This window comes from Lepidochelys olivacea (genome assembly GCF_965140295.1).
Source record: "Lepidochelys olivacea isolate rLepOli2 genome assembly, chromosome: 17".
Classification (NCBI taxonomy): domain Eukaryota; kingdom Metazoa; phylum Chordata; order Testudines; family Cheloniidae; genus Lepidochelys; species Lepidochelys olivacea.
The window spans coordinates 5,118,818-5,143,114 of record NC_140427.1 but is presented as its reverse complement, the minus strand read 5'-3'; the positions used below and the strand labels follow the sequence as shown (position 1 = coordinate 5,143,114).

Sequence of the window (24,297 nt, the reverse complement as noted above, 5' to 3'; positions counted from 1 at the left end):
TCAGTGTCATGTCTTAGGTTGGTAGGCAATAGGCAATTTTCTACTTTATTATGAGGGGCCCCTAGGATGGCTAATTATCCCTCCTTGAAATGTTAGTCTCTGTCTTCCCACATTTAAAAAAAATTGCAAGATTTTTTCATCTATCAGGTTTTTTTAATTTGAACACTGCTGGCCAATTAAGGGGCTATATTCTCCTTCTCCTTTCCCACATCTTAGTAAGTTGTATTAACAATATCAAGCATTTTGTACCCTATAGTTAACATTAAAATGTGGCCTATGTACAAATTCATTCTCCACTTACCTAGAGTTCTGTGACCCTTGGAATGTTAATAGAATGCAACATTTTATTCCATACCCATATTTGTTTTTAATATAATAACTCCTTTTGTAAAGAATCCAAGCGTACACAATAGTACTGCTTGAGGCTTTTAAAGCAGGCTACAGTCATGTTGCAGAACCCTGCTGGGGAGGATGAAATGGAGAGTCTTGTATGTCATTCACCATATCAGCACTTGAGTATACGGATGCCTTAAACTGGTTCTGAGGACCTGTTTCTTAAAGATCAGTGAAAGAGTGAGTTTCATTGAAGATTTGTAAACAGGTTGATTTTGCAAGTACAGAACAAAGAGTATTGACTTTTTTGGGAGGGTAGGCTGTTCGAAGACTTTGTCCTGCTACCTTTTCCATTCTGTAGAATACAAACCAGTTCACTTTTCCACAACTATATAGAGAACCATGTCTCAGAACAATGTGGCACAGTGGACTGAGCACTGAAACCCCAAGGATTAATTCTGGCTCTGACACCAGTTTGCTGTGTGGTTTTAGGCAGTTGCTTAACTTTTCTTGTCTCAGTTTTCCTATTTGCAAAAAGAGAAAACCTCTCTCAAAGGAGGGTTATGAGGCTTCCTTGTCTACATGAGACTATTGTCCAATACAACTACATCTGTTTAGAAATTAATGTAGTTCAATTAGTGCAATCCCTTCGTGTTGACACACTTATTTCAGTGGAAGAGTGTCATATACATTTAGCTTGAGTAGACCAGGGGTTGGACTATTTTAATTAAATTGGTTTCTAAAATAATTTAATTAAACTGGTACAATTTTGTTACATATACAAGACCTTAGAGGGCAAAATCAATAGACTAACACTGCCTAACACAACCAAGTATGTGCCTAGTGTCTTGGATGAGTACATACTTGGGGTGGCTAGCACCTCCTGTTGCTCATGCCCTTGTGGCTACACTATTTTTAGCATGCAATCTTGATCAGAGCTAGCACAAGTATGTTCCTTCAAGCTGGGAATTACATGTCCCACTCAAAGTGCAGACATACCCTAAGAAGGTGCCATTGTTATAGGGTCACTTTACCAATTATAGCACTAGACTTTGTTCAACATATAATATTATGAATGCAGCTCTGTCCTTCCTCCCTCAACTCCTCTGTACCTTGTTATTTTAAATGCCCTTTTATTGTATTTTGTCCAAACTAACCTGAAAGTTCTTCGGGTCAAGAATCAGTTTGCTTTCTATTGTCAGGTATCCAGCACACCCTTGGATACTGTAAAATAATAATAGAGTAAAAAGTAACCAAATTATTTAAGTTGCTCATTACAAAATGCGACATGCAACCATTTTATTGCTTCAACTTATCTGTAGTAGCCTTGAACATTAACCTATTGCAAATTATTTACAACAGATATCTCCAGTACCGCTGCGTCTGGTGTCCCTGAACATTTGACTAATACAGAAGCAAAGAAAGCCATATGTTAGAAGTTATATTAGCTTTATACCTGGGAATTAAGATATTTCTATCCCAAACACAAGTAGTGGAGCGGTAAGTAGGTGTTCTTGGGAATGGAAAGCATCACAACTCAGTATAAAATGGAAAGGTTTATTCATATTTTAGTAAGACTTCATCTGACACTCTTTTTCCTGGCAGTTTAAGAACTACTTCAACTGGAAAGTAAAACAGAGCAAATATTTTAAATATAGGACCATAGAAACTATAGCTTCTTAAATTTCAATATACAACCTGGCTATTCCCCAAAACCAGCTTTTTAGAAGAAATTATACTTTACCAAATTAAAGTGTCAGACAGCTTTTCCTGCTAGCCAGAGACTGAGCAATCATCTTTTCCATGGGAATTTAAACAAAAACACCACCAACCTGCTTTAAAAATGGCCTATATGTTTATTGGCCTACCACAATCATTACTTTATAAAAATTAACTCATGACATTACATGAAAATAAGCAGATATAACCCTGCAGCACAATATCTATCTTAGTAAATGCTACCTTTAAGCACACAAATATACATTTGTAACAACATTTTCCATTACTCAATACCATTCATCTGAAATGGCTTCAAAAAGTTTTTTGTGTACCATAGGTTGTAATCAACAGTGGTGCTGACAGAAGGGAATAGTGGGGGAATGCAAAAAAATAGCTGCAGGCCAAGCTGTATTGCATTACACAAAAGGAAGTGTGCACTATACCCTAAAATCTTAAAATACTCTTTAGCCTTTTCAGGAACAGGGGTAAATGGTAAATTCAACCTCAAGGTTTCCATATTAGGAAGACCATACACTCCACCTCCACTCCAGATATGCCTTATATCAGTCTCTCCTCCCCCAGCAATTTCAGAGTTAGATTTTCTAGCAAGAAATCAAATTGAAAAAAAAAAAGTGCTGCCCCAAAGCATGTGAGTAAATATCCTTCCAATCAGCCTGCCACATAAAAGCTACTGAATGCTTTGATCCCTCAAATAGCCACCATACTGCCCTGGAACTTTTAAGATTTCTCCTGAAGTGAAAGAAGATTTAAAACTTAAAATCCACAGCTCAAGTGTTATTCAAAGGATTTCACCCTGCAGAACAGGTGGAATTGTGATGCTCCAGGCCTATAGAACTATCAACTTGCTGCCCCAGGCGGGTAAAAGTGCATGGTCATGAGCATGTTCCAGTGAAGACCTCCTTCAGTCAAATTTAGAGCTATGCTCAAAATATATAGAATCTCTATTTAAATTATGCCTGCAAATTGGTTAGCTGTCATCAGGAGCATCATTTCAACGTATTACTTGGTAGGTTCACACTTTAAGTGCAGATCTTTGAGAGTATCAATACATTGTTTATCATAATTTTGGGACAGTTCTTTATTAGGTGAGTGGGAAGTATTCATCACCTGTAGGGAAATCTGTTGCAATGGACCAAGTATCCTAAAGAGGTTACAAAAAGGCATCTCTGCAGAGGATACATTAAAAGCAGTTTACAGAAGTTACATTGTAAGATCATGTTTCAAACTATCAAGTTACCTTCAACTTCTCATTTAAGTGCAAGTCAAATGGAAAATGGTAAATGAAGAAAGTTAAGATGAAACCAAATTTTTTTTAAAGGCAGTCATGTCACTTTTACAAATAGCTGCTCTAGTTTTCAGCCTGTTGGACCCAAATCCTCAGAGACAGCAGTTTATGTGCACAGAGGATGGGAAAACTGCATTTTTTTCCCCAGAAGGTTGCATACAAAATCCTCCACATCTGCAAAACTGCTACATTCTATAATTTATATTAATCAGCCTAATATATATAAATAGGTCAGAGCAGATGCTCAAATGGCCATGACACACGAGATCATCCTGTTGCTGTTTTGAAAGCCTGAGCTATTATATTACTGCATGTCACTTTACAAATGTGTGACCTTAATTATGGCCTAATTCTGATAAACCTATCAATCACTGCTCCAGATCAATCACCAGCCATAGTGTGACACATTTCTATACAAAAAAGGAACAAATACTTCTTATAGCCAGTAGGGAGGCAAATTGGTGTGTTACTGTCGTTTAAAAACTAAAACCCATAATTTCTACAACAATGTATTTACTAAGAGCTTTTAAGGGGCTGTTATACAAACAATAGGTCTTACGCTGAAGCGCTGAGCACCAGCCAAACTTAAATGGGAGTTGCCTAGTGCATCTCAGATTCAGGTCCAATATGTTCACAGATGTAGCCATTTACTAAGCCCACTTAATATGCACTACCACTATGGTTAACATTAAAATGCTTAATCCATAGTTAATACTCCATGTATTTCAGTTTCTTGGATAAATAGCCCCTTGCCGGGCATATTCCACTGGGCTAACAGGTTAGATTCTTATCTAGGGGCAGTGACTGTCTCAGACTATCACTCTTATTCCTCTTGCTCAATGACATTCCAAAGAACAGTTTTACCTACCTTAAACACAGTGCAACACTACAGTGCAATGCTTGCACACATCAGAATAGTTTGAGTTAGCATGTGCAGGACGTCTTCTATATGAAAGGGCATAATCTAGTTTGGCAAATGGAAATGCCAATGCCTCTTGACGCCTAACTCAATTTGATATGGCTGCTGTTGGAGACAGAATACTGAACTAGGTGGACCATAGGTCTAAGCCAATATGGATATTCTTATGTTCCTCTGTAACATGTCACTTTACAAAGTGCTGTAACATGTCCTGAATCCATTTGTTTTGCTTCCATGTGTACCTGAAGCACAGTGGAGGTCAGAGAAGCTATACTTGGCCAATTTGAGATGGACAGACTAGGAACATTTTAGAATCTATGTAGCCACTGATGCATTCCTCATGACATCCCAACTTGCACTTGAATTGTTAGATACATACTCAAAAGCAAAACCAGTGCTTAAAGAGGCAGGGGGGAGGGGAGAGGGTCACAGACTTAGCAATTTATTTATTACATCTAGCTCTGTTGCTGAGGAGTACACTTTAAGCACTGTTTTACCAAAGCTGCTGCTCCCAGATTATGACCACCTTAAGAACTGACCAATATAGTTTTCACTACTTCCCTTCTGTAATATACCCTCCCCTACCCAAAATCCTTTCACTACCTTCAACTTGTCACCTCCCCAGTTACATGGTTTGTTTCCTTGGTACTTTTTCTGCTTGCAAATCATGTGCCAGTTCTGTGTGGTTACAAAATCTGAATGAGTTTATGATGAAGACTCAAACTTTGATCTAATGTCTTCCTGCATTAGGCCAGCAGCCTTCACTGTAGCAGACTATGATAATTCTAACTCCTTATTCTTCAAACCTAGAGTCAGGGAGTGTGCATGTTTTAGCCCTAATTGTGCAAGGTGCTGAATACCCTTGGATGGATGATGCTAACAAATATTTCAATTTAAGACCAGCAGAGAGAATTCTCGCACAAACAGTTCCTCCATCATGGAAAAATAATGATTAAAAAAGGCACTCCAACTGGGCCATATTTGCAATCCTTAAGTTTTGGAATGTCTGCTACTTGTGGTTAGATGCTAGGGATCTTCACACTTGGCCTCTCTTGCCTTAACACTTTCACACAACCTCATCTACATTAAGTTTAATATCTGTAGTAACATTTTAAGAGTTTATTACATATTTGTAGATTCATCTCTCTCCTTCGGCCAATGTGTGTCTGAAGAATTTTAAATAACCAAGATTCAAACCAGTTTGTCATTTTAGGAGCATCTTCTGCAGAAGAGCCTTCTTTAAACATTCATGAAGCACCACTAACTCGATTCTGAAGCAGAGTTTTGAAGTCACTGTCAAGCACAGTCAGTCCCAAGAGAACAAACACAGGCAGTGAGATGAGCATAGAAGGCAGCGCTTAGTGGGTGAAACATTACTACTCAGCCACATTCAATATCTGCAGATGGACTTTCCCCACTTTGGTTAGCATCAGTGACCTGCTATACTGCATCTTCATCTGTCTGAATGCAAGCATGCAGTGACCACTTCAGAGAATATGTTCAAACCCAGGTCCTTCAATTAGGAGCACACAGTGCATTGCTGGACCTATTTCAAGACCTATCACCGCTATACGAAGGAACCGATGCAGTTTCCCCACGGATTTCTACGAAGTTCACAACAGGAATCATCTCCCAGTCTGAACAACCCTCCAACAGACAAGGAGCAGCACTAGATCACTAATGTTCATTGCATTTCAAGAGTATAGTAACATGATCCCAGAAATCAGTCTTTATTAAAGGCAAGGAAATTAAAATGAATGATTATTCAGATTAGATCTTTTTGAGCAAACGTGTTTTAATGTGTCATTTCATAAGTCTTAACCTATCTTTAAAAAGAACTAAAGACATTGCTTCATAGTTCTGCACCAGCAGCAGGAGAAGCATGTGACAATGTTTTCAAATTAAAAGTGCATGGAGTATTTTGCCACATCCTTCATACATAAGATACCTCTGTCAGAAGAAAGAGAATGCACTGAACAAATGTTTAGAATGACAAGTTCCTGAAAATATCCCCTCCCTCTGCCTCGACAGAGGGACTGATACGCAGCACATTCTCTTGGACAACAGTGCAAGGCTTGACCACATGTTCTTCTGTACAAGTATCTGGCATTTAAACCGCTACACTGATTTCCGGGGTATTCAAAACAATGGTTTAATAGAACAAACATTTCTGTATTCTTGTATAGTTAGCTAGATCAGTAACTGATTTGTTATATCCATAAACAGGATATCACAGCCTTACAAGTACTGTGCAACAGCAGTTCAAAATCTCATTCAGCCAACGTCTTCTGGTGTCCTCTGTGTGCTAAGAGTAATCAAACTTTGGTTCTTAGCAGAGGTAAGTGGAAGTGAATGAATTACATATATTTTCCAGAACTGACCTCCATTAATCCTCATCTCCAACAACTTTCAGATACCCAATAACATATTTATGGATTATCAAGACACAGGCCATTTACAGACATTGCAGTCACAAGTGGCATTTAAATGTGGGAAGTTTAGTGGTCATAGTGTGTGCTGAGCCCCTGAAAAGAGCTCCATTGTCACAAGAGTGCTGAGGATGACCTGAAATGATAGAACCTACATTTTGTTAACAAATGAAATTTCCTATCATTTCACTTTAATTACTACACTTCTGAATTCAGTATAGAATAATAAAGCAGAACTGTTCATCCATGTTGGGATGTGGGAAATCTGAGTCTCATGGTATGAAAAAATAGCTGAGAAGTCTAAAAGCCATGAATGCTACATTTACAAAGCTTAGAGCTTTCCCCAATTTCAAACAACTTTTGGCTTTAAAGTGAAGGTGATAAATGTCATTCTCCAACAACTGAGATTTTTTTTAAAAATACAGCATGCATGTTTGAAACATGGAAGCAATGCATCCAGAGAAGGAAAAATAAATCATTCAGGTCCAAACACTGGGCTGATCTAGCAAAATAATGATGGGGCAACTTTCCTGTGAATACAGGCGTGGCCAGAAATTAAACTGTAGCAGGCAGCAGGTGCATAGGCTCAGAAGAAGGAGGGGGACTGTTGCTCATTTCCCGTATGCAACAAAACAGTATTCTACAGCTCTCCATTTCTGCTAAAAAGCAAGACAGCTAGTAACTATACTGGTTACATGCAATTATTTGGCTGAAGCTTAACTGGTCTGGACAAAGATCTAGAAGCTTAGCATACAACAAGTTACTTGAAAATGCATATTTTTCATCTGAATTGTTAGAACATTACTTCTATTTTGTTCTTTTTCACTGAGATGCCAGAACATTGATTGTATTAAGACAAAATAAGATCCACATCTATTTAAACCTAGCTACATATTTGCCAAAATCCCTAATGTGGGTTCACTTAAAACTTCTTCAGAAGAGGTTTCTACCATATAATCTACTCAGGGAAAATATTCCTCAGAATACAGATGACATTTAGTAGCTGTTACACAGGGTGATTATAGTGCACCTGTGAATGTTCATCCATCCAGACAAGCTTAACATTCAAACACTTTACTTTAGAAAGCAGGCCTGCTTGCGCCCTAGAACAGCTAACAGGCTGCACGACTGCTGCTCTGGGGCACAAGATGTGGGGTGGGAAGCTAAGGAGGGAATCAAGATATCCCTTAAAAGTTTAAGGAGGCAGAGAGAAAATTCTTATTTTAAGTCATTCCTTAATTAAAATATTTGTACATATATTATTCCTACATCTGACTAGGTTTTATTATTGAGTGAGGTCACATTCTCAAAGCTGAAGTCCCTCAAAAGAGGTCAGGAGCAGATATTATTGTAGTTTAGTTCCAGTCATGTCTAATGACTAAGTTACTGAGCCTTTTACAGCTCATTCCATACATACAGACCACATCATCCAAAAATACATGAAAACAACAGTATTAAAGTAGTAATGCCAAAACACACAAGAAGAAATCACCAGCTCCATTCTTTATTTGACATGCACATGCAACTCCTGCTGGTGATAATGGGAACAGAGAGTGTGCATTTCTAGGGCAACCTTCTTCCCTTGATATTCTGGATTTCCTGGCTTTTCTTAGTAACATTACTTCATCGGTGCGCATGTCTAAATTTCATGCATATTGAATTTATTATTTTTGGTTAGGAAAAAAAATGCCCTTAAAGATGAGACAGAGCTAATACAAACTACTGCCACTCTGATTGTCAAGATATGTATTGCAAAGTGGTGGCAGTGGAGGGTTGTTTTGTTTTTGAAGAGGCAGGATAATTAAGTAAATCTGTTTAAGGTACTTTTACACAACAAGTACCGACCCAGTGGTTCATAATACACATTAAACGTATATTTGTCTTAGTGAATTATTTTAATGGCAGTTTTCTTCATTGTTCCCAAAGGTCTCATCTTTGGTTCCTCACATTAAATATGATTTCCAATCCATCAACCCAATGGAGATTGTGCGTTAACATCTCAGTCAAGCAATTAATTCCTGTGCTAAACCTTTATGCAGATATATTCAACAAAATTGGTGCAGAGAGTGAGATTAACGTATCTCAGAATTCCTCTGCTATCAATATTACTCCCCAAGAGGCCCTCAAATTAGGCATCCACAGAATGCCAGAATTCAGTTTTAAAAATATCTCCAAATCCTTTTGGAACTACCGGGGGGGGGGGGGGGGAGAAGAATCTAAAAAACATTTATTTTCCTTTTGTAAAGATTTTAAACACAGTACTGAATTCTGTTTTCCTCAGTCAATGGTAAGTGCAACCCTCCTTTTCTGGAAAATTGGCTAATGAATTGCCCAGGTAGCATTGTGGGCATTATCTACCAAGTGAGCTACACTTGCTCTGTTACTCATTCCAGATTAGCCCTACTGTACCTCAAGCCAGAACTACCGGGGTCTGATTGTGGTAAAGATTATTAAAAAAATATCTGAAAGAAAACTGAGAAATGAATCCTTTTGTGGATTTTTCATCTTTAGCACCTTTCAAGTTTAACCTAAACTAATTAATGAAGATATATAAATATATGCAATTTATACTACAAGTCTGGAAACAACTACCTTTTTCAATATTATAGCAGTAAAATTGGTTTATAAATTCAGATTTAGGCAAAAAAATGTCATCCCTTGTCAATAATAATTAAAAAAAAAAGAGTAACATAACAATATGATAATTCCAGAAGGCAGGGCTAGATTCTAAAAATACTGTACTATGATTTATTGACTAAACTGGATATTATTACACCAAAAAGGGGTCCAAATTATAGCTGTAGACTAACCCCAACATTCTCATTAATAAAGCAATTAAGTAAAGCTATGTTGGTCTAAGGATTTAGTTTTAGTCAAAATACATTACTGTAAGTTACTACCTTTACTGACTACACTTTGCAGGGTAATCTGTCCAGATATCCACAGATCCAACCTCTTACTTTTTGTATGTGCTAGTTTCTTTTCCTCAATGCAGATCACCTGGAAATCAACAGCCAGTTCAATCAATGAGATGTAAATACAATGACGCAGTGCCAGTTATTAATCTCTATCCAACAGCATTTGACAGGAATAGTTTCCAAATGCTATTTCTTGATGTCTGGGTATGGGAACTTGTAATAGGTAAAATACTGCATATTATTTACAAGTACCCTTATCCACAGCCTTCTTTCTATACATCACCATCAGTATAGTGTACGCTTGCTAAACAATCTATTTACAAATGTAAACTATGGTATTAAAATTTTAAATAAATAAAACTGTATACAATCTCTACATCATGTAATGATTTAAGAGTGAGGTAATATAACCCAGCTGATTACATCTTTCACCATTGGGCAAGTGATTTATCCATGTAGTGCTAAAAAATTCTGATGAAGGAATGAAATCCTTGGCTCACTCTGTCCACTTTGTAGGGTCTTGCTTGATTTTTTTTTCCCCTTTATGCTGAATAATTGTGTAAAAACTCCTTAAGCTTTGTTGGATAGTCTGTCATCACTCCAGTTGCTCCCAAATCAAATGCTCTCTTATATTCTTGTTCTTCATTCAGTACCCAAATATACACCTAAAGACAAAAGTACAGAATTGACAGATCATCTAGGAAGTCATCAAAATTAAAAGAAAAAGTACACAAAAATTAAATAAGGAAAATTATGATCTAAAAAGTTTCATATTAGTGAAAGGGGAAGCCAGGTATATCCAAGATGCTCACATCATCATGACATCAACATCATACATAAAAACAGGTACCTGACTGCAAATCTAGGAAAATAAGTTCTCTAATGACAAATGATACAAACTTCAACCTCTAACTGGCTATAGAAGAATGTGAGTCTCTCTGTTCAGACATTCCCAATTAGTAAAACTAGTATTAGCTAATGCAAAGCTGATAAGGGACAAGTCGTTTAACGGGTTTTGTAGAGATTTAAAAAAAATCAAATATGAAAAGAAATGTTTTAATAAAATCAAAAAAGAGTTTTCAGTTAAAAGGGCTTTTCCCAAGCATCTAAATATTTCTTTAAAGTGCATGTGTTAGTGTCTGAGTAACAGAAAGTGAATACAGAATTGAATGTGAAACCTATAAACCTGATTATGAACAGAATAGTATTTTATAATCTATCTTGACTGCCTGTGATAAATAAGGTACAAAAAGTGCACATCAGTGGTGAAAAACTAGTTAGATTTTAAAAATCTATTCAATTTGGATAATCTCTAGTGTTACTAGTAACAAAGGTAAGGAATTTATTTAAAATGCTTTTATTTTGATAAAGTCCCTTTAAATAAATACTTTGGGGGCAAGAGTATCTTTCTCCCACCTCCACTCCCTGCATGGAGCCTTATTAAAATGTCATTTCATCTGGAAATCTGTTAAAAGCCTTTTCATATTAAAACGTCAAACAAGTAGACAGAGAAAAGTAAACTACAAATATTAATTAGTAATCAGATGCAAGGCTTCACTTAATCCACTGCAACTTTTATAAATACCGTAAGGACTGGACTAAAGAGGATGCCTACTTTAAAATTGTACACACTGTGAACCCCTTCAGTTATTAGGAAGATCTGGCTGATATAAATTCTAACTGCCTTCAGTTCCTATCTTCAGGTCTAATTTTAGGAACAAGGGGAGTGGTAGTGGGAAGATGGAGTCAAACTTTTAAGAATATTAACGAAATACCATGTAACTACAAACCAGCTTGACTTCTCGTTTTATCACACTGTACCTGAATGCCTCGAGCAGTAAGGTGATCAAACAATGCTTTCCTCATTAACAATCTGCAGCAGGGAGAAAAAACTATTATTTTTACAGGACTCAAAGCATGCTAGGCATCTTAGACCATGGCAAATTCTCAACATCTGTATGTTCTGTGGCAACTGCTCCACGTCACACAGTTTCATGGCCCTGCAATGAGGAACTCTGCTTAAAAGCCCAAGTAATGAAAACTTCCAGCCTAGCTACGGCTAGGAAGCACAGAAAACAGCATTCCAAACTATTTGCATTAGCAGTGTATTTTTGTGATTCATTAACTCTTCTCTCCACAAACAAACTCAACTCCAGGTAGGCATCCTCTTTTTAAAAAAGGGTCTTTTCTTCCTTTATAGCAGCACCACTCTACATCAATGTCAGTGAAATATGAATTAAGGAGCACCACCATTAGGCAGGATTCTTATCTGATTTATACCCATAGAATAACCCTCTTTAGCCTCAAGAAGAACTTCATCCTTGATGATAATAAACATGAAACTTTTCTGAAGTGACCTCCCATTAGATCAGATTGCCTATCAGAGATCTTTATTTGGGTTACAGAAGAAGTGAGAGACAAAAAAGACTTATTAGATCAAGTCCAACTCCTGCAACTTTTGGATTTAGTGACCCTGCAGAAGACACACATTTAACAGTATCTTTCAAGGTCCAGCAAAGCTGTATAGGATATCTTGTGGATACCATGAAATGGCCACATGAAGTAAGAGGCCAGATTTTGAACCCACTCACACCCATGTAAATTGAGAGTAACTCCACTAAAGTAAATAGAGTAATTCAAGATTATCTTATGGGTATAAGTGAGATAAGAACCTGCCAAGTGGCAGTGCTCCTTCATGCATATTTCACTGTACAAACCTACAAAAGATATTCCCCATGTGCTGCAGGAGATGCATACTGGCACTGCCTCAAACATACAAAATACCCAAATTTGGCAATATACAAAATATGGTTAATTTCATAATAGTAACTCTGTCCTCCTCACTTGAGGCAATAATCACAATGTATATAGAAAATGAAGTGTGCCAGGAAAAGATTGAAGTCTTACACATCAGCAAGCCAGATAACAAATTTTTGGCTTCTCGTCATCTTCTCTGGTTCTTTCAGCCTAAGAAAAGAAAAAGGATCTTAAATTTACCTCAGCACAGAAAAGTGCCATTTCAAACTATGTTCAAGCAAAGGAAGTGTGCTGGATCAGTCTTGTGACTTCAGAAGCAGTTTCTCTGCACAAGAGTATGGGAAGAAGAATCTTCCTCTGGCTCTGAGACCAATTACTTGGATTGTGCCACATAGGAGAAATGTGTTCCTTTAGGTGGAAGGCAGGAGAGATGGAGACCTAGAGGCAATTTCAACTAATGGTTTGGGCAAAGGAATAAGAAATCAAGAGATCCTAAGATATAACACAAGCTCTGATATCATCATGCTTTCTGGCCTTCATTGGCTCACTTCATCCCTGTGTCAGTTTCCACATCTGATAAAAGGTAGGTAGATGGTGTCAGAATAATTTCTTTTTGCAGCACTGAAGAATGTATTACTATATAAATGCTAGATATTACTCTTTAGCTAGCCTCAGCAAAAGTGGTGTCTGCAAAGACAGCTGCTTTTCTCTGTGGGATGACAGATTAGGGACACTGCTGTAAACAGGAAATGTGCTGGGTGCACATAGTTGAACATAAACACATCCCACTGCTAACCACTAAAAAAAATTCAAGGATGTCACGTACACGTTTCTTAACTAAAGAATAGAAATTTAGCAAGATTTTTGCTTAGACATACACAAAAAAAACCCACATCAGAGAATACATGAATCTTTATCTGTTCTGGTAGAAATACTCTCTCTGAACAAAGATATTATCTTACATTTATATGGTGCCTTTTACCAAAAGCACTTTACCCAATATTATATATAGTAATTATTTCTCTCACCTCTGAAAGGCAGATACCTCTCAGTTTTAATAGCACAGAGCAACACTACACAAACATTTAGGACAACAGGGGAAAACCACACCTGAAAACAATTACCCAAACAGGCCTGGACACTGTAGTCAATCCCCTCTACTCTTGCTAGACATGGGCTGGAATCTTTAGATGTTTAAATGCACTGATTAAATACAGACTAAAGGGAACAGTGCCACATACCAGATCACTAACACCACTTATTTCAGCATTCAGACTTCCTTGGAAGTTTCCCATACAAATAATGCCCCCAAATTGACCCTATATAGCTGGAGAAATATAACTAGATCAGTGTCCAAGACTGCACAGACATTTTATTGCCTTGCTGTTATTTCACTGGAATGACAGCCTGATGAGTGTGTAAATCACTTACTTCAGGATGATTGAGGGCATGGGAATTTCTAAGAATTCCTCCCTGATGGGAATGAATGGCAGCAGACCAGTGTAAAACAAGCCAACAAGAAGCAGGACACGTTTCAAACAGAAAAGGATAGGAATATCAGCATTCTGTAAAAAACATGTAGGAAAATAATGAAAGTTATTTATCAGGTTGCTGAAACTTTTGTATCAAAACAATCTTCAGTGAATGAATGTGTTATAAAGTTTAGCATTTGTGCTTAAAGACATAAAACATCCAGCAGAGTTGCCAACTGTCCAAGTTTGCTGGGTCTGCCCTTGATTTGTGTAGTCCCAGCTAAAGTTGCAAGCAATTGGAAGAGGCAGTAGCTGCTGGAAGATCAAGCTGGGTCAAGGGAAGGGTTTCAAGAGAGCCAGCCATTGCCTGTGATCTCCATCCCCTGCTTCTGTAATCTGGTAAAGTTCTGGTGAAAACTATTCTGGCACTAAGCACTTCCTGTGTCTCATATTTCCATTACCACAGAAGCTGTTCATGCACAAAGGGGTGCTGTTGAGCTTCAGATGAGCTGAGCACCCTTCCAGAAAACCAAAAGGGCAGAATCCAGGGCACCACTGGCTGCCTACTGAGTGTGGTTTTGACAGACTCCAAAGCAGTCACCAGCCTGGGGAAGAGGGCTTTGGACAAGAGAAACCAGCTGCCATTCTAGCAATATCCAGCTCAGCTGTGACTGGGAAACAAAGACAATCAGAAAATAACAGACACTGAGGAACAAGAGACAGCAGGATTCAGAGGACAGAAGTGAGAAAGGTAATAGTCCTTACTCCTTCCCCACAATCTACTCCGTAGATTGATTTCTCTGCCCGCCCCACCAATTTTGTTTTCCTCCAGTATTATTGATCCTGTATCACAGATGTATGCAATAGTACTGTGCAGTGGGTAAATCTTGCTAAAAAACAAGCAAGCAAGCCAGGGGCTATCTACACTCAAAAGTTATACTGCTTTAACTATAAAGTGGTACAACTCTCCTATTGCAGACACAATCATACCAGTAGTAAAGGTGCTTGTAACTGGTATAGCTTATTCCTGTACAGGGAAAGGAATAAGCCGTATTGGTATAAGGCACCTTTACACCAGTATAAGCGACTGTCTATATGAAAACTTAGTGCTTGGCAAGCTGGGGTGTAAATCAAACTCGCAGTAGCCTGCTGCACACTAAGTGTCACTGTGGACCCTGTTGCCATGCACTGTAGGTTCTGTACTGCACTATAAGTTACCCCACTTTGAAATAGGAGTAGATTAAAGCACACTAGGGAACTTTTAGGGCACATCATTAGGGTTCACATGGACAGTTAGTGCACAGCAGGCTAGCGCAATGTAGATTAACACCCCAGCTTGCCAGGCACTGTTTGTACACACAAACCCTAATTGGACCCACACTAGGGGTGTTGTTCAACTTGAGCTACTTTCAGTAGAAAAATTATACTGCCAACAAAGTAGTTAAATTGGTGTAAAGACTGTGTAGATCAAGCCTAAGAGTTCCTCCCACAAACAGCTTACAGCCTAAAGGCATAATACCCAGGACATTATAGTAAAGAACAGAATAGCGCAGAGACAGTTGTGGGTAGGCTTTATTACTTGAATGTTTTTTCACAGAGCAAGTGAGTCTTCACAAAACCTTTGAAGAAGAGTGAGTGCCCTTGGTACACCTCAGCTGGAAGGCCATTGTTGAGACTAGCAGCACAAATTAAAGAGTGTAATAGGACAGCATGGAGTCAGGAGAGAACTTCAGTAAGATTGTATGAATAGGATGGGGAGTGGGAAGAGACGTAGCAGTAAAGAGACTTGAAAGCGAGGAGGAGAATATTCAACTTGATGGGGAAAGACAGCCGAAGCCAGGAAAGAGGTCAGAGAAAGATGTGGAAGAAGAATGTGTGGGTCTTACTCTCAAGCATCAATTAAATACATTCATATGTATGAAAATTAACATAAGTTGTTATTTTAAAAAGTTAGGACAAAAAAGGAAGTGTTAATATTTAGTTTAATTTATATTTTAACGTGTGGAAGAGTTAATACCATATTGCTACCACAGTTCTGACCACAGGTGAAAAACCTGGGTAAATGGCTAAATACACAGTATTTTTCTGTAAATGCTGAATCACTCAATCACCACACAGTAACAGACAGGAGAGTGTAAAGACACTGATCCTTTACTAGGTCATAGTTATTTCTTGGTGCTTACCTCTTTATGACACTTCTCCACAATCTCATAATTGACATTGCCCCACACTGTCAAACGTTCTCGTTTGTACTGGCTCACCAACTCTGAAACCTGTAATCAGTGATCAAAAAGCAGAATCCTGACATTTATTCACTGATACCACCCATTTGAGATGTTTATTCTTCATCACTTGAAGAATTATTCATCGGGAGCTCAATATATTGCAATTTATTATAACAAAGAGTTCCTTCAGAAAAAAAACAACTCTTCATATTCTCTCCCACCACTTTAACACAGTCACTTCTAGGATGGGATACAGCAGCTGTTCAGCACAGCATTTCAGGACAAGAGATAAAGAATACTGAGACATGGTGTTGTTGTTAGTGACTATAAATAGAGCCCCTTCTGGGAACCAGCATCCTGGTCACTTAGGACATGCAGGGGCACTGGGTGTAGTTAGAGTGAGAGGGAGTTAGGTAGTTTAATTGTGTTTGGAAGCTTAATGGAGATCACTTGCCCCTGTAGGGAGTCTGATGAACTAATGAAGTAATTAGCTCATGAGCTGGACAACTCAGAGAAGGAAGCAAGCAGTAGAAAAGGCTGAGCCAGGGAGCAGGAGGGAAGCCCCTTCTATCTGCTGCTACATTGTGTTGTACCTGGAGCATAAACAAGAAATAATAATAAAAACTCTTAGTGAAGGTACCCTGGTGGAGCACATATGCTGTTTAAAAACCAGGAGGGCTTTACCAGCCAGCCATATTAGGGGGTTCTCTCTTCTATGAAGTGCTGTTATCTTTACCTAAAAAACATATAGTACACAATATCTAGATGCCAGTGTCCACAACAGTAATGGACCTCCATCTTGCATCTCATCTTAGAGATGCCTCTAGCAACATAGCAACCCCTTCCTATTGCCATGATGAGCCCAGGTTCAGTCCTGACTCAGGGGAAAAAACAATTACTCCTAACTGTTGTTCTTCAAGATGTTCACATCCATTCCAATTAGGTGTGTGTGCACCGCGTGCACAGTTGTCAGAAAGTTTTCCCTTAGCAGCTCCCGTCAGGTCAGCTGCGGAGTTCCCTGAAGGGGCACCTTCATGGAGCTAAATATATGAGCCTGTCCCTGCTCAGTTGCTTCTCGCCAGCTACTCTGACAGAGGGATAGGGGGGTGGGTATTGGAATGGACACGAACAACACATCTTGAACAACAGTTACAAGAAGGTGAGCAACTATTTTTTCTTCTTCGCGTACTTGTTCACATCAATTCCAATTAGGTGACTCCCAAGCTCCACCCCGGAGGTGGGGTTAGAGTTAAGGAACCGCTGATTGGAGCACTGCTCTGTGGAATGCTGCATAATAGCTTAATGAGAGGTGAACGTATGCCCCAAGGACCAAGTTGCTGCCCTGCAAATTTCTTGCATCGGGACTTGGGCCAGGAACACCATTGACGAGGCTCGTGTCCTCGTGGAATGTGCCGTAAGTGCCAGGGCTGGGATCTTGGCCAGCTTATAGCACGTGCAGATGCAGGACGTGATCCATGAAGATATTTTTGAGATGAGACCAGGAGTCTTTTCATCCGGTCTGCTACTGCTACAAACACCTGGTTTGACTGCCTGAACGGCTTAGTGAGCTCGTTGTAGAATGCTAGTGCCCGCTGAACAGCCAATGAACGTAGCCTCTGTTCTCGATTACTGGCATGAGGATTAGGATAGAAGACACGTAGAAAAATGTCTTTGCTGGTATGGAAGTGACACACTACCTTGCGAAGAAAAGCTGCGTGAGGCCCGAGTCGCACCTTATCTTTGTGGAAGACTGCGTAGGGTGGATTGCAGGTAAGGGCCGTTAGCTCTGACGCTGTCCTGGCTGATGTGATGGCGACTGGGAAGGCTACCTTCCACGACAGAGAAGGGAGCAAGTCGCTAATGGTTCAAAAGTGGGCTCCATTAATTTGAAGAGGACCAGACTGAGGTCCCATGGTGGGACAGGCTGTCTAGTCTGAGGATGTAGGCGTTCCAGACCCATGAAGAAATGGCCTACCGTGAGGTTAGAAAATACAGATCTGCCAGATGCTCCCAGCTGGAAGGCTGAGATAGCAGCAAGATGTAACTTGATGGATGACGCTGCCAATCTGTGTTGTTTCAGGTACAGAAGGTACTCTAGAATGAGTGGTATAGACCCCTGTAGTGGAGGTATATGTTGCTGGGCACACCAGCAAGTGAACCTTTTCCACTTAGCTAGATATGTGATCCTAGTGGATGGTTTCACTCCCTTACTGGTTCTGAGCACAGAAGCTCCATGGGGTTTAACCATGAAGCTTCCAGGCCATGAGATGGAGTGACTAGAGGTCTGGAGGGTAAAGGAGACCGTGATCCTGAGTGATCAGATCAGAGGGCAGTGGTAACTCAACTGGTGTGTCCACTGACAGTTCTAGGAGCGTGGTGTACCAGTGTTGTCGGGGCCACACTAGGGCCACCAGATTTACTTCCACTCTGACCCTGCGGACCTTGAGAAGTACCTTGTGCACGAGAGGGATCAGGGGAAAGGCATACAACAAGCGGCCTCCCCAGGGTAGCAGAAACGCATCTGTGATTGAGCCCGGGCTGTGCTTCTGGAAGGAGCAGAGTATTGGACACTTCCTGTTGCTCCTGGTGACGAACAGGTCGACCTGGGGAAACCCCCACCTTTGGAAGATGGAGTGTATGACATCCGGACGGATGGACCACTCGTGATTGCCAAATGACCTGCTGAGGTGGACTGCTAGTTCATTCTGAGCTCCTGGGAGATAGGACACCTCCAGGTGAAAGGAATGGGCTATGCAGAACTCCCACAGCTGGTCAGCTTCTCGGCATAGGGGGGAGGAACAGGCTGCACCCTGCTTGTTGATATAAAACATGGCGGGGCGTTGTCCATCATCACTGCCACGCACTGACCTCTTAGTCAGGCCTGAAAGGTTTGGCATGCTAACTGTACTACCCTGGGCTCCTTGATATTGATATGAAGGGGGAGCTCGTCCTGTGACCATAGGCCCTATATTTGGAGATCTCCCAAATGTGCACCCCAACCCAGAGCTGACGCATCCGTTACCAGGGACAAGGAGGGCTAGGGGCTGTTGAATGGGACTCCTTCGCACACTGTCCAAGGGTCGAGCCACCATTGGAGGGACTCAAGTACTTGCTCTGGTACCGTGACCACTGAGTCCAGGCTGTCATGCCCTGGGTGGTACGCCGAATCGAACCAGGCCTGGAGTGGCCCGAGCTTCAGTCTGCCATGGTGGACCACGTAAGTGCAGGCTGCCACATGGCCAAGGAGACTCAGGCATCCCCTTGCTGTAGTGGTCAGGTATCGCCTGAGGTTTTGAATAATGTCTGTTATGGCTTGGGATCGGGTCTCTGGAAGGAACACCCTTGCCTGTACCGAGTCCAGCACCTCCCTGATGAATTCTATTCTTTGGGTCGGTGATAAGGTTGACTTGTTCAAATTAAGGAGTCGTCCCAATCTCTTGAAAATGGATCTGACTAATTGGACTTGAGATTACCTGCTCCCTGGAGTACCCCCCCATAGTAGCCAGTTGTCGAGGTAAGAATTAATTCTCCAGCGGAAGGCTCCTACGACAGACATGCACTTGGTGAACACTTGGGGAGCTGTTGACCGGCCGAAGGGGAGGACCATGAACTGATAATGTTTTTGGTCGACCACAAACCGTAGAAATTATCTGTGTGCAGGTTGAATAGCTATGTGAAAGTATGCACTTTCATGTCGAGAGCGGCTTACCAGTTGCCTGGATCCAGAGAAGGGATAACTGTACTTAGGGAGACTATGCAGAACTTCAACTTTATCATGAATTTGTTGAGCCCTTGCATGTCTATGATGGATCTGAGACCCCACCGTGGCTTTGGGGATTAGGAAATAATGGAATAGAATCCCTTGCCCCATAGCTCCTGAAGAACCTCCTCCACTGACCCTGCTGTGAGGAGCACCTGCACCTCCTGGATAAGGAGTTGCTCGTGAAAAGGGTCCCTGAAGAGGGACGGGGTCCTGGCGGTCCGCAGCAGACTGTGAATGAAGGGCAGATTCCACAAGCAACTGCTTCAATCGGAAATCTTGCTCCTTTAGTTCTGGTGCAGAGAGCCCTGCAGATCTTGCATCTTTCTATCTGGTGCACCTCCTACAGACATGAGTCATGGGGGTCGCTCGTTGGCATAGGCTTGGCTGCAGGTTCCGCAGGGTTTAAAAGCCCTAGGCTCACGGCATGCCCCCGAGCCCAAGGGAGGGCGGGATTTGGGAACCCCGCTCCCAAACCTCACTATATATACTAACAACTAAAACTAACCACAAATAAACTAAGCTAAACTAACTATATGAAAGAACGCTAAGGGAAGCACTTGCTAGGCAAGAGATCGCAGTTCCAACGACCATCACTGGAAGTAAGAAGGAACTGAGGAGGGGCCGGGTCAGCAGGGTCATATACTGAGTGCCATGAACGCGCCACTCCAGGGGGCTCCACAGCCAACCCGACAGGAGCTGCTCCGGGATAACTTTTCGACAACTACGCACACACCTAATTGGAACTGACATGAACAAGCACTTGAAGAACACCACCTTCCACTGAATCATCAGTTCTACTTCCTGTAGTCTCTTATCCAAGTACAGATAAGATGTGACCTTTGCGCAATTTGATTCAATTACAACTCAAGGTGCTAGTTTTGGGCAGTAGGTACTGTGTTGTGTACCTTTTTAATCAGCACATTGTTGTTCACTTTGATGTCAATGTTGACCGGAGTATTTGGAAATGCCTCAAACACCTCCTTCAGCAGTGGAATGCGATTGTCTTCACCCTCACAGTGGCATTCTGGGAAAGCAAATGGAGTTGTGTCAGTGCTGTGATTTGCCTCTCAATATTTTGCAGTTAAAAGCAAATCTATAGAGCACTCAACATTTTGATGAAGGACCTAAAAGAAAAATAGTTCTGAAAAGCTAGCATACTCCTTGTACTGAGGGGAAAAAAACCCTGCAACTATCTAGGTGAATCAAAATCATTATCAAGGTCAATCCTATGGTCCAGCTTACAGTGCAATATGCTACCCTTGGATGCTCATACTTGGGGGAACCAGTCTCCTCACTGGTCATTTTGGTCAGGTGCCAACGAGGTTACCTTTAGCTTCTTAACCCTTTACAGGTGAGAGGATTTTTCCTCTGGCCAGGAGGGATTTTAAAGGGGTTTACCCTTCCCTTTATATTATGACACGCCCCCCCAAATCTCAGCTGGGCCTCTTGGACCAGCATACTTGTATAGGAATCTGGCAAGCATATACAAATTTAGTTCTAATTTTTAATCTAGATATGTCAGGTGGCACATGGCAAGTATAAAAATCCATCCCATGAAAATGGTGTAGCAGTTTTGTATCACAGGATGATAATTTGTAGTGTTATTCTGCCCAGTAATGGTAAGAGGCCATTTTAAATTTCACATTTAAGGTCACTGAATGAGAAATATTTTTATTAAGTGGAACTAGAATGCATTTTTGTATTTTGCTGTCCAACTGTGTAGTATCATGATAGTGACTATGACATCAGTTCTCATTGCTAGAATCAGTGTCTACTGTACCTATGTCTTACCTCTGGAAGTTGTTCCTCAAACTACCTATGTGCATGGGAATGGGGGAGACTTCCCCAGCAGGCACCCTGGCACACTGTTCTTGTAGGAGGGGCAATGTGGAATCCCTTCCACTGCAATGCTTTCTTTGATCCAAGATATTAAAAATTAGAACAGAACTTCTACCTCCAGTCTCCTCCTCTATCAAGAATGGTTTACATACAGTTCACACCAACCCTGCCATGATGCCAGAGTGTGGTTTGGATGACACATCCTATCCCAAAAGCTATTATGAATTGGTTGTCAATTAGCAGACCTCCAGCACATGAAATTCAAAATAACTTAGAACAAAAAATAATGGTCATCATCATCAAAATTTCAATGCCCACCCTGTTCAAATCCTAAGTTAATGGTCATGGCCAACATACCCTCAACTTCCAACAGCTCCAACCTGCTAAATTTAATGGTTAATAGATAATGTTAAACAGAAGTTGGGACTGATAGAAAGAATAGATAGGTATCATCTAGTTAAGAAAGTGTATTCTCTTCTTAAACTTTTATTTACTGGGGAAGCATTATCTAGTGGTTGGAGAAGGGAACAGGAGCCAGGAAATCCAGGTTTCAGTCCCACAGATGCTGTGTTACCTTGGGCAAGTCAGTTGACCTTTGTACCCTTATTTCCTCATTTGTAAAATAGGATAATTGTGAAGCTTCATTTAGTGTTTTTTAAATGCTTTAAGATTCTTGATGGAAGTTTCAAATATGCCCAAGGTTATTCAAAACAACGTTGAGGACCATTAATACTAAATACAGATACTACTAAGTCCTTCAATTTAGCCCATTTGATAAAGTCTTCAGAGGCTTTGAGGTGGGGTAATTACTTTTAATTTGAATCTGTCAACATGGTGAACATGATCTATTTAAGTAGCAGCCTGAGAACCAGCAGCTTGTTTTCATGAGGAATATGTTCACCATTTTATATGCTTTCCTCCTCTCACAGCTATATTGGTGCTTCTTTTAAACCCATTAACAGAACAACTCACTCTCCCCATTCCTTCTGCTGAAAATGCATTTGTGTCAGCCAGAATATTGTAGAAGTCTCTACCAGAACAGCGTAGTAGATCCAAAAAGTCTCTTGAAGTCACAAGCAGATAGCACACTAGCCAAATGCCATGAGTTGGAAAGAGAAAAACCATCCCCACTGCCATATCAGGGATCATGAATCAACAATCTTAAAAGAAATCACAGGGGAATTGGAAAGTGGATGTACCTACTGCATGCAAGTAACTGAACAGGAAAATCTCTCCTCCCGAGTAAACATCTTAAATTAAACCACTACCCAGTGATGTGGAACATATCAATCTGACCTTAGTAACCAAAAGAGCTTTAAAAACAAATTTTTTTTTAATCAAGGCAGATGATTAAAACAAACAATCTTCCATTCCATTTTTCAGAATAAGAACTATGCTATTGTTAATTCATGGAAAAATATTATAAATGCTGTTGCAATTTAAAATGATAGGTTTACCTACAAAGAAACAAAAAGATTACCTTTCTGAAAGGTGACATCCAATTTGCAGAGATATGGTGGGAGTTCCTTTAAAAAAAACAAAAATGAACATTAGCATAAATACACAAATACAGTGACTGTTTTTCTTGAAACACATGGAGCATAACAAATTTCAAGGCATAAATCATATAAACATTGATTATCTTGAAAAGATAACTAACATTCTGTATATATTTATAAGGTCTCTTTGCCGCTGTATTAAAAATGGTTTTGCGAGTTGTTTGCACAATGACACAAAGCAGAATGAATATTCTTAGAGCTACCCTAGCAGAGACTGAATAAACCAAAGCATGATTTTGAAATTTTTATCTAAGACCTTGGTAATTCAATTAAAATGTTATTGAAAATGCGTTTTGCAAGAGATGTGTTTTTAAAATAATGGCTCAGTACTTAGATATTGAAGGACACACTACAAATCTAAGACACACACTTTGGAAATCACAAGTGCAGTGTCCTTTGCTTCCTTCCCTAGCGTGATGTCTTAAAGCAATATATATCTGTTGCCTATTTTTTAACCATTAGGTTTTTAAAATTTTCTTAAACTTACCACGTACTTGAGGTCAGATATACTGACGTCAACTCCAGTTGCTCTCTTCAGATTCTCATCATGTGATACCACTACTTGTTCGTCTTTCGTCAGATGGCAATCTAGCTCCAACATATCTGTCCCCACATTAACTGCACTGCAGCAAGCCAGAAAACAGTCTTGAACCATATACCACATAGTTGTGTGGCATACAAAACTAATTTATAAACGCACAAACTTTTATTCAGTGAACTTGGTCCTGGTGAAACCAAGAGACTTTAAATTATTTACATATATACAATTTGAAGCTGGGGAACAGCAAAGTTAACAACTGGCATAAGAACAGTGTCAAAATCAGTGACTAAGCTGGGATTTGAACTTGGAAGCGCCCGACTCCCTGGCCTCTGTGCAGATCACGTATATTTTCCCCCTGTACTGTCTAAGCCTCAACACACAGGCTTGCTAATCTCTCTCAACCCAGAGGTACCAATTATAAGGGTGATAGGGTACTTCACTCTCCATGGTCACAGTTTAATAATTTTGGCATTTGATACCTTCTAGCCTCAGCATATTTACTGTTAGGAAAATTATA

The 24,297-nt window shown here is 40.1% G+C and overlaps 1 protein-coding gene across 1 annotated transcript in view; it reads right to left on the bottom strand.

Annotated features, from left to right (window-relative positions):
* Positions 1-8,190: 8,190 nt before the first annotated feature.
* The window catches only part of GDPD1 (glycerophosphodiester phosphodiesterase domain containing 1), a 32,962-nt gene continuing 16,855 nt past the window's right edge, over positions 8,191-24,297 (bottom strand). The window contains exons 3-10 of the mRNA XM_084651046.1: positions 23,727-23,862; positions 23,161-23,206; positions 20,747-20,865; positions 16,037-16,126; positions 13,813-13,946; positions 12,532-12,591; positions 11,446-11,497; positions 8,191-10,289 (exon numbers count right to left, since the gene is read on the bottom strand). Coding sequence (XP_084507172.1) covers positions 10,167-10,289; positions 11,446-11,497; positions 12,532-12,591; positions 13,813-13,946; positions 16,037-16,126; positions 20,747-20,865; positions 23,161-23,206; positions 23,727-23,862 — 760 coding nt within the window. The 3' untranslated portion in view covers positions 8,191-10,166. The remainder of the gene's footprint in view (positions 10,290-11,445; positions 11,498-12,531; positions 12,592-13,812; positions 13,947-16,036; positions 16,127-20,746; positions 20,866-23,160; positions 23,207-23,726; positions 23,863-24,297) is intronic.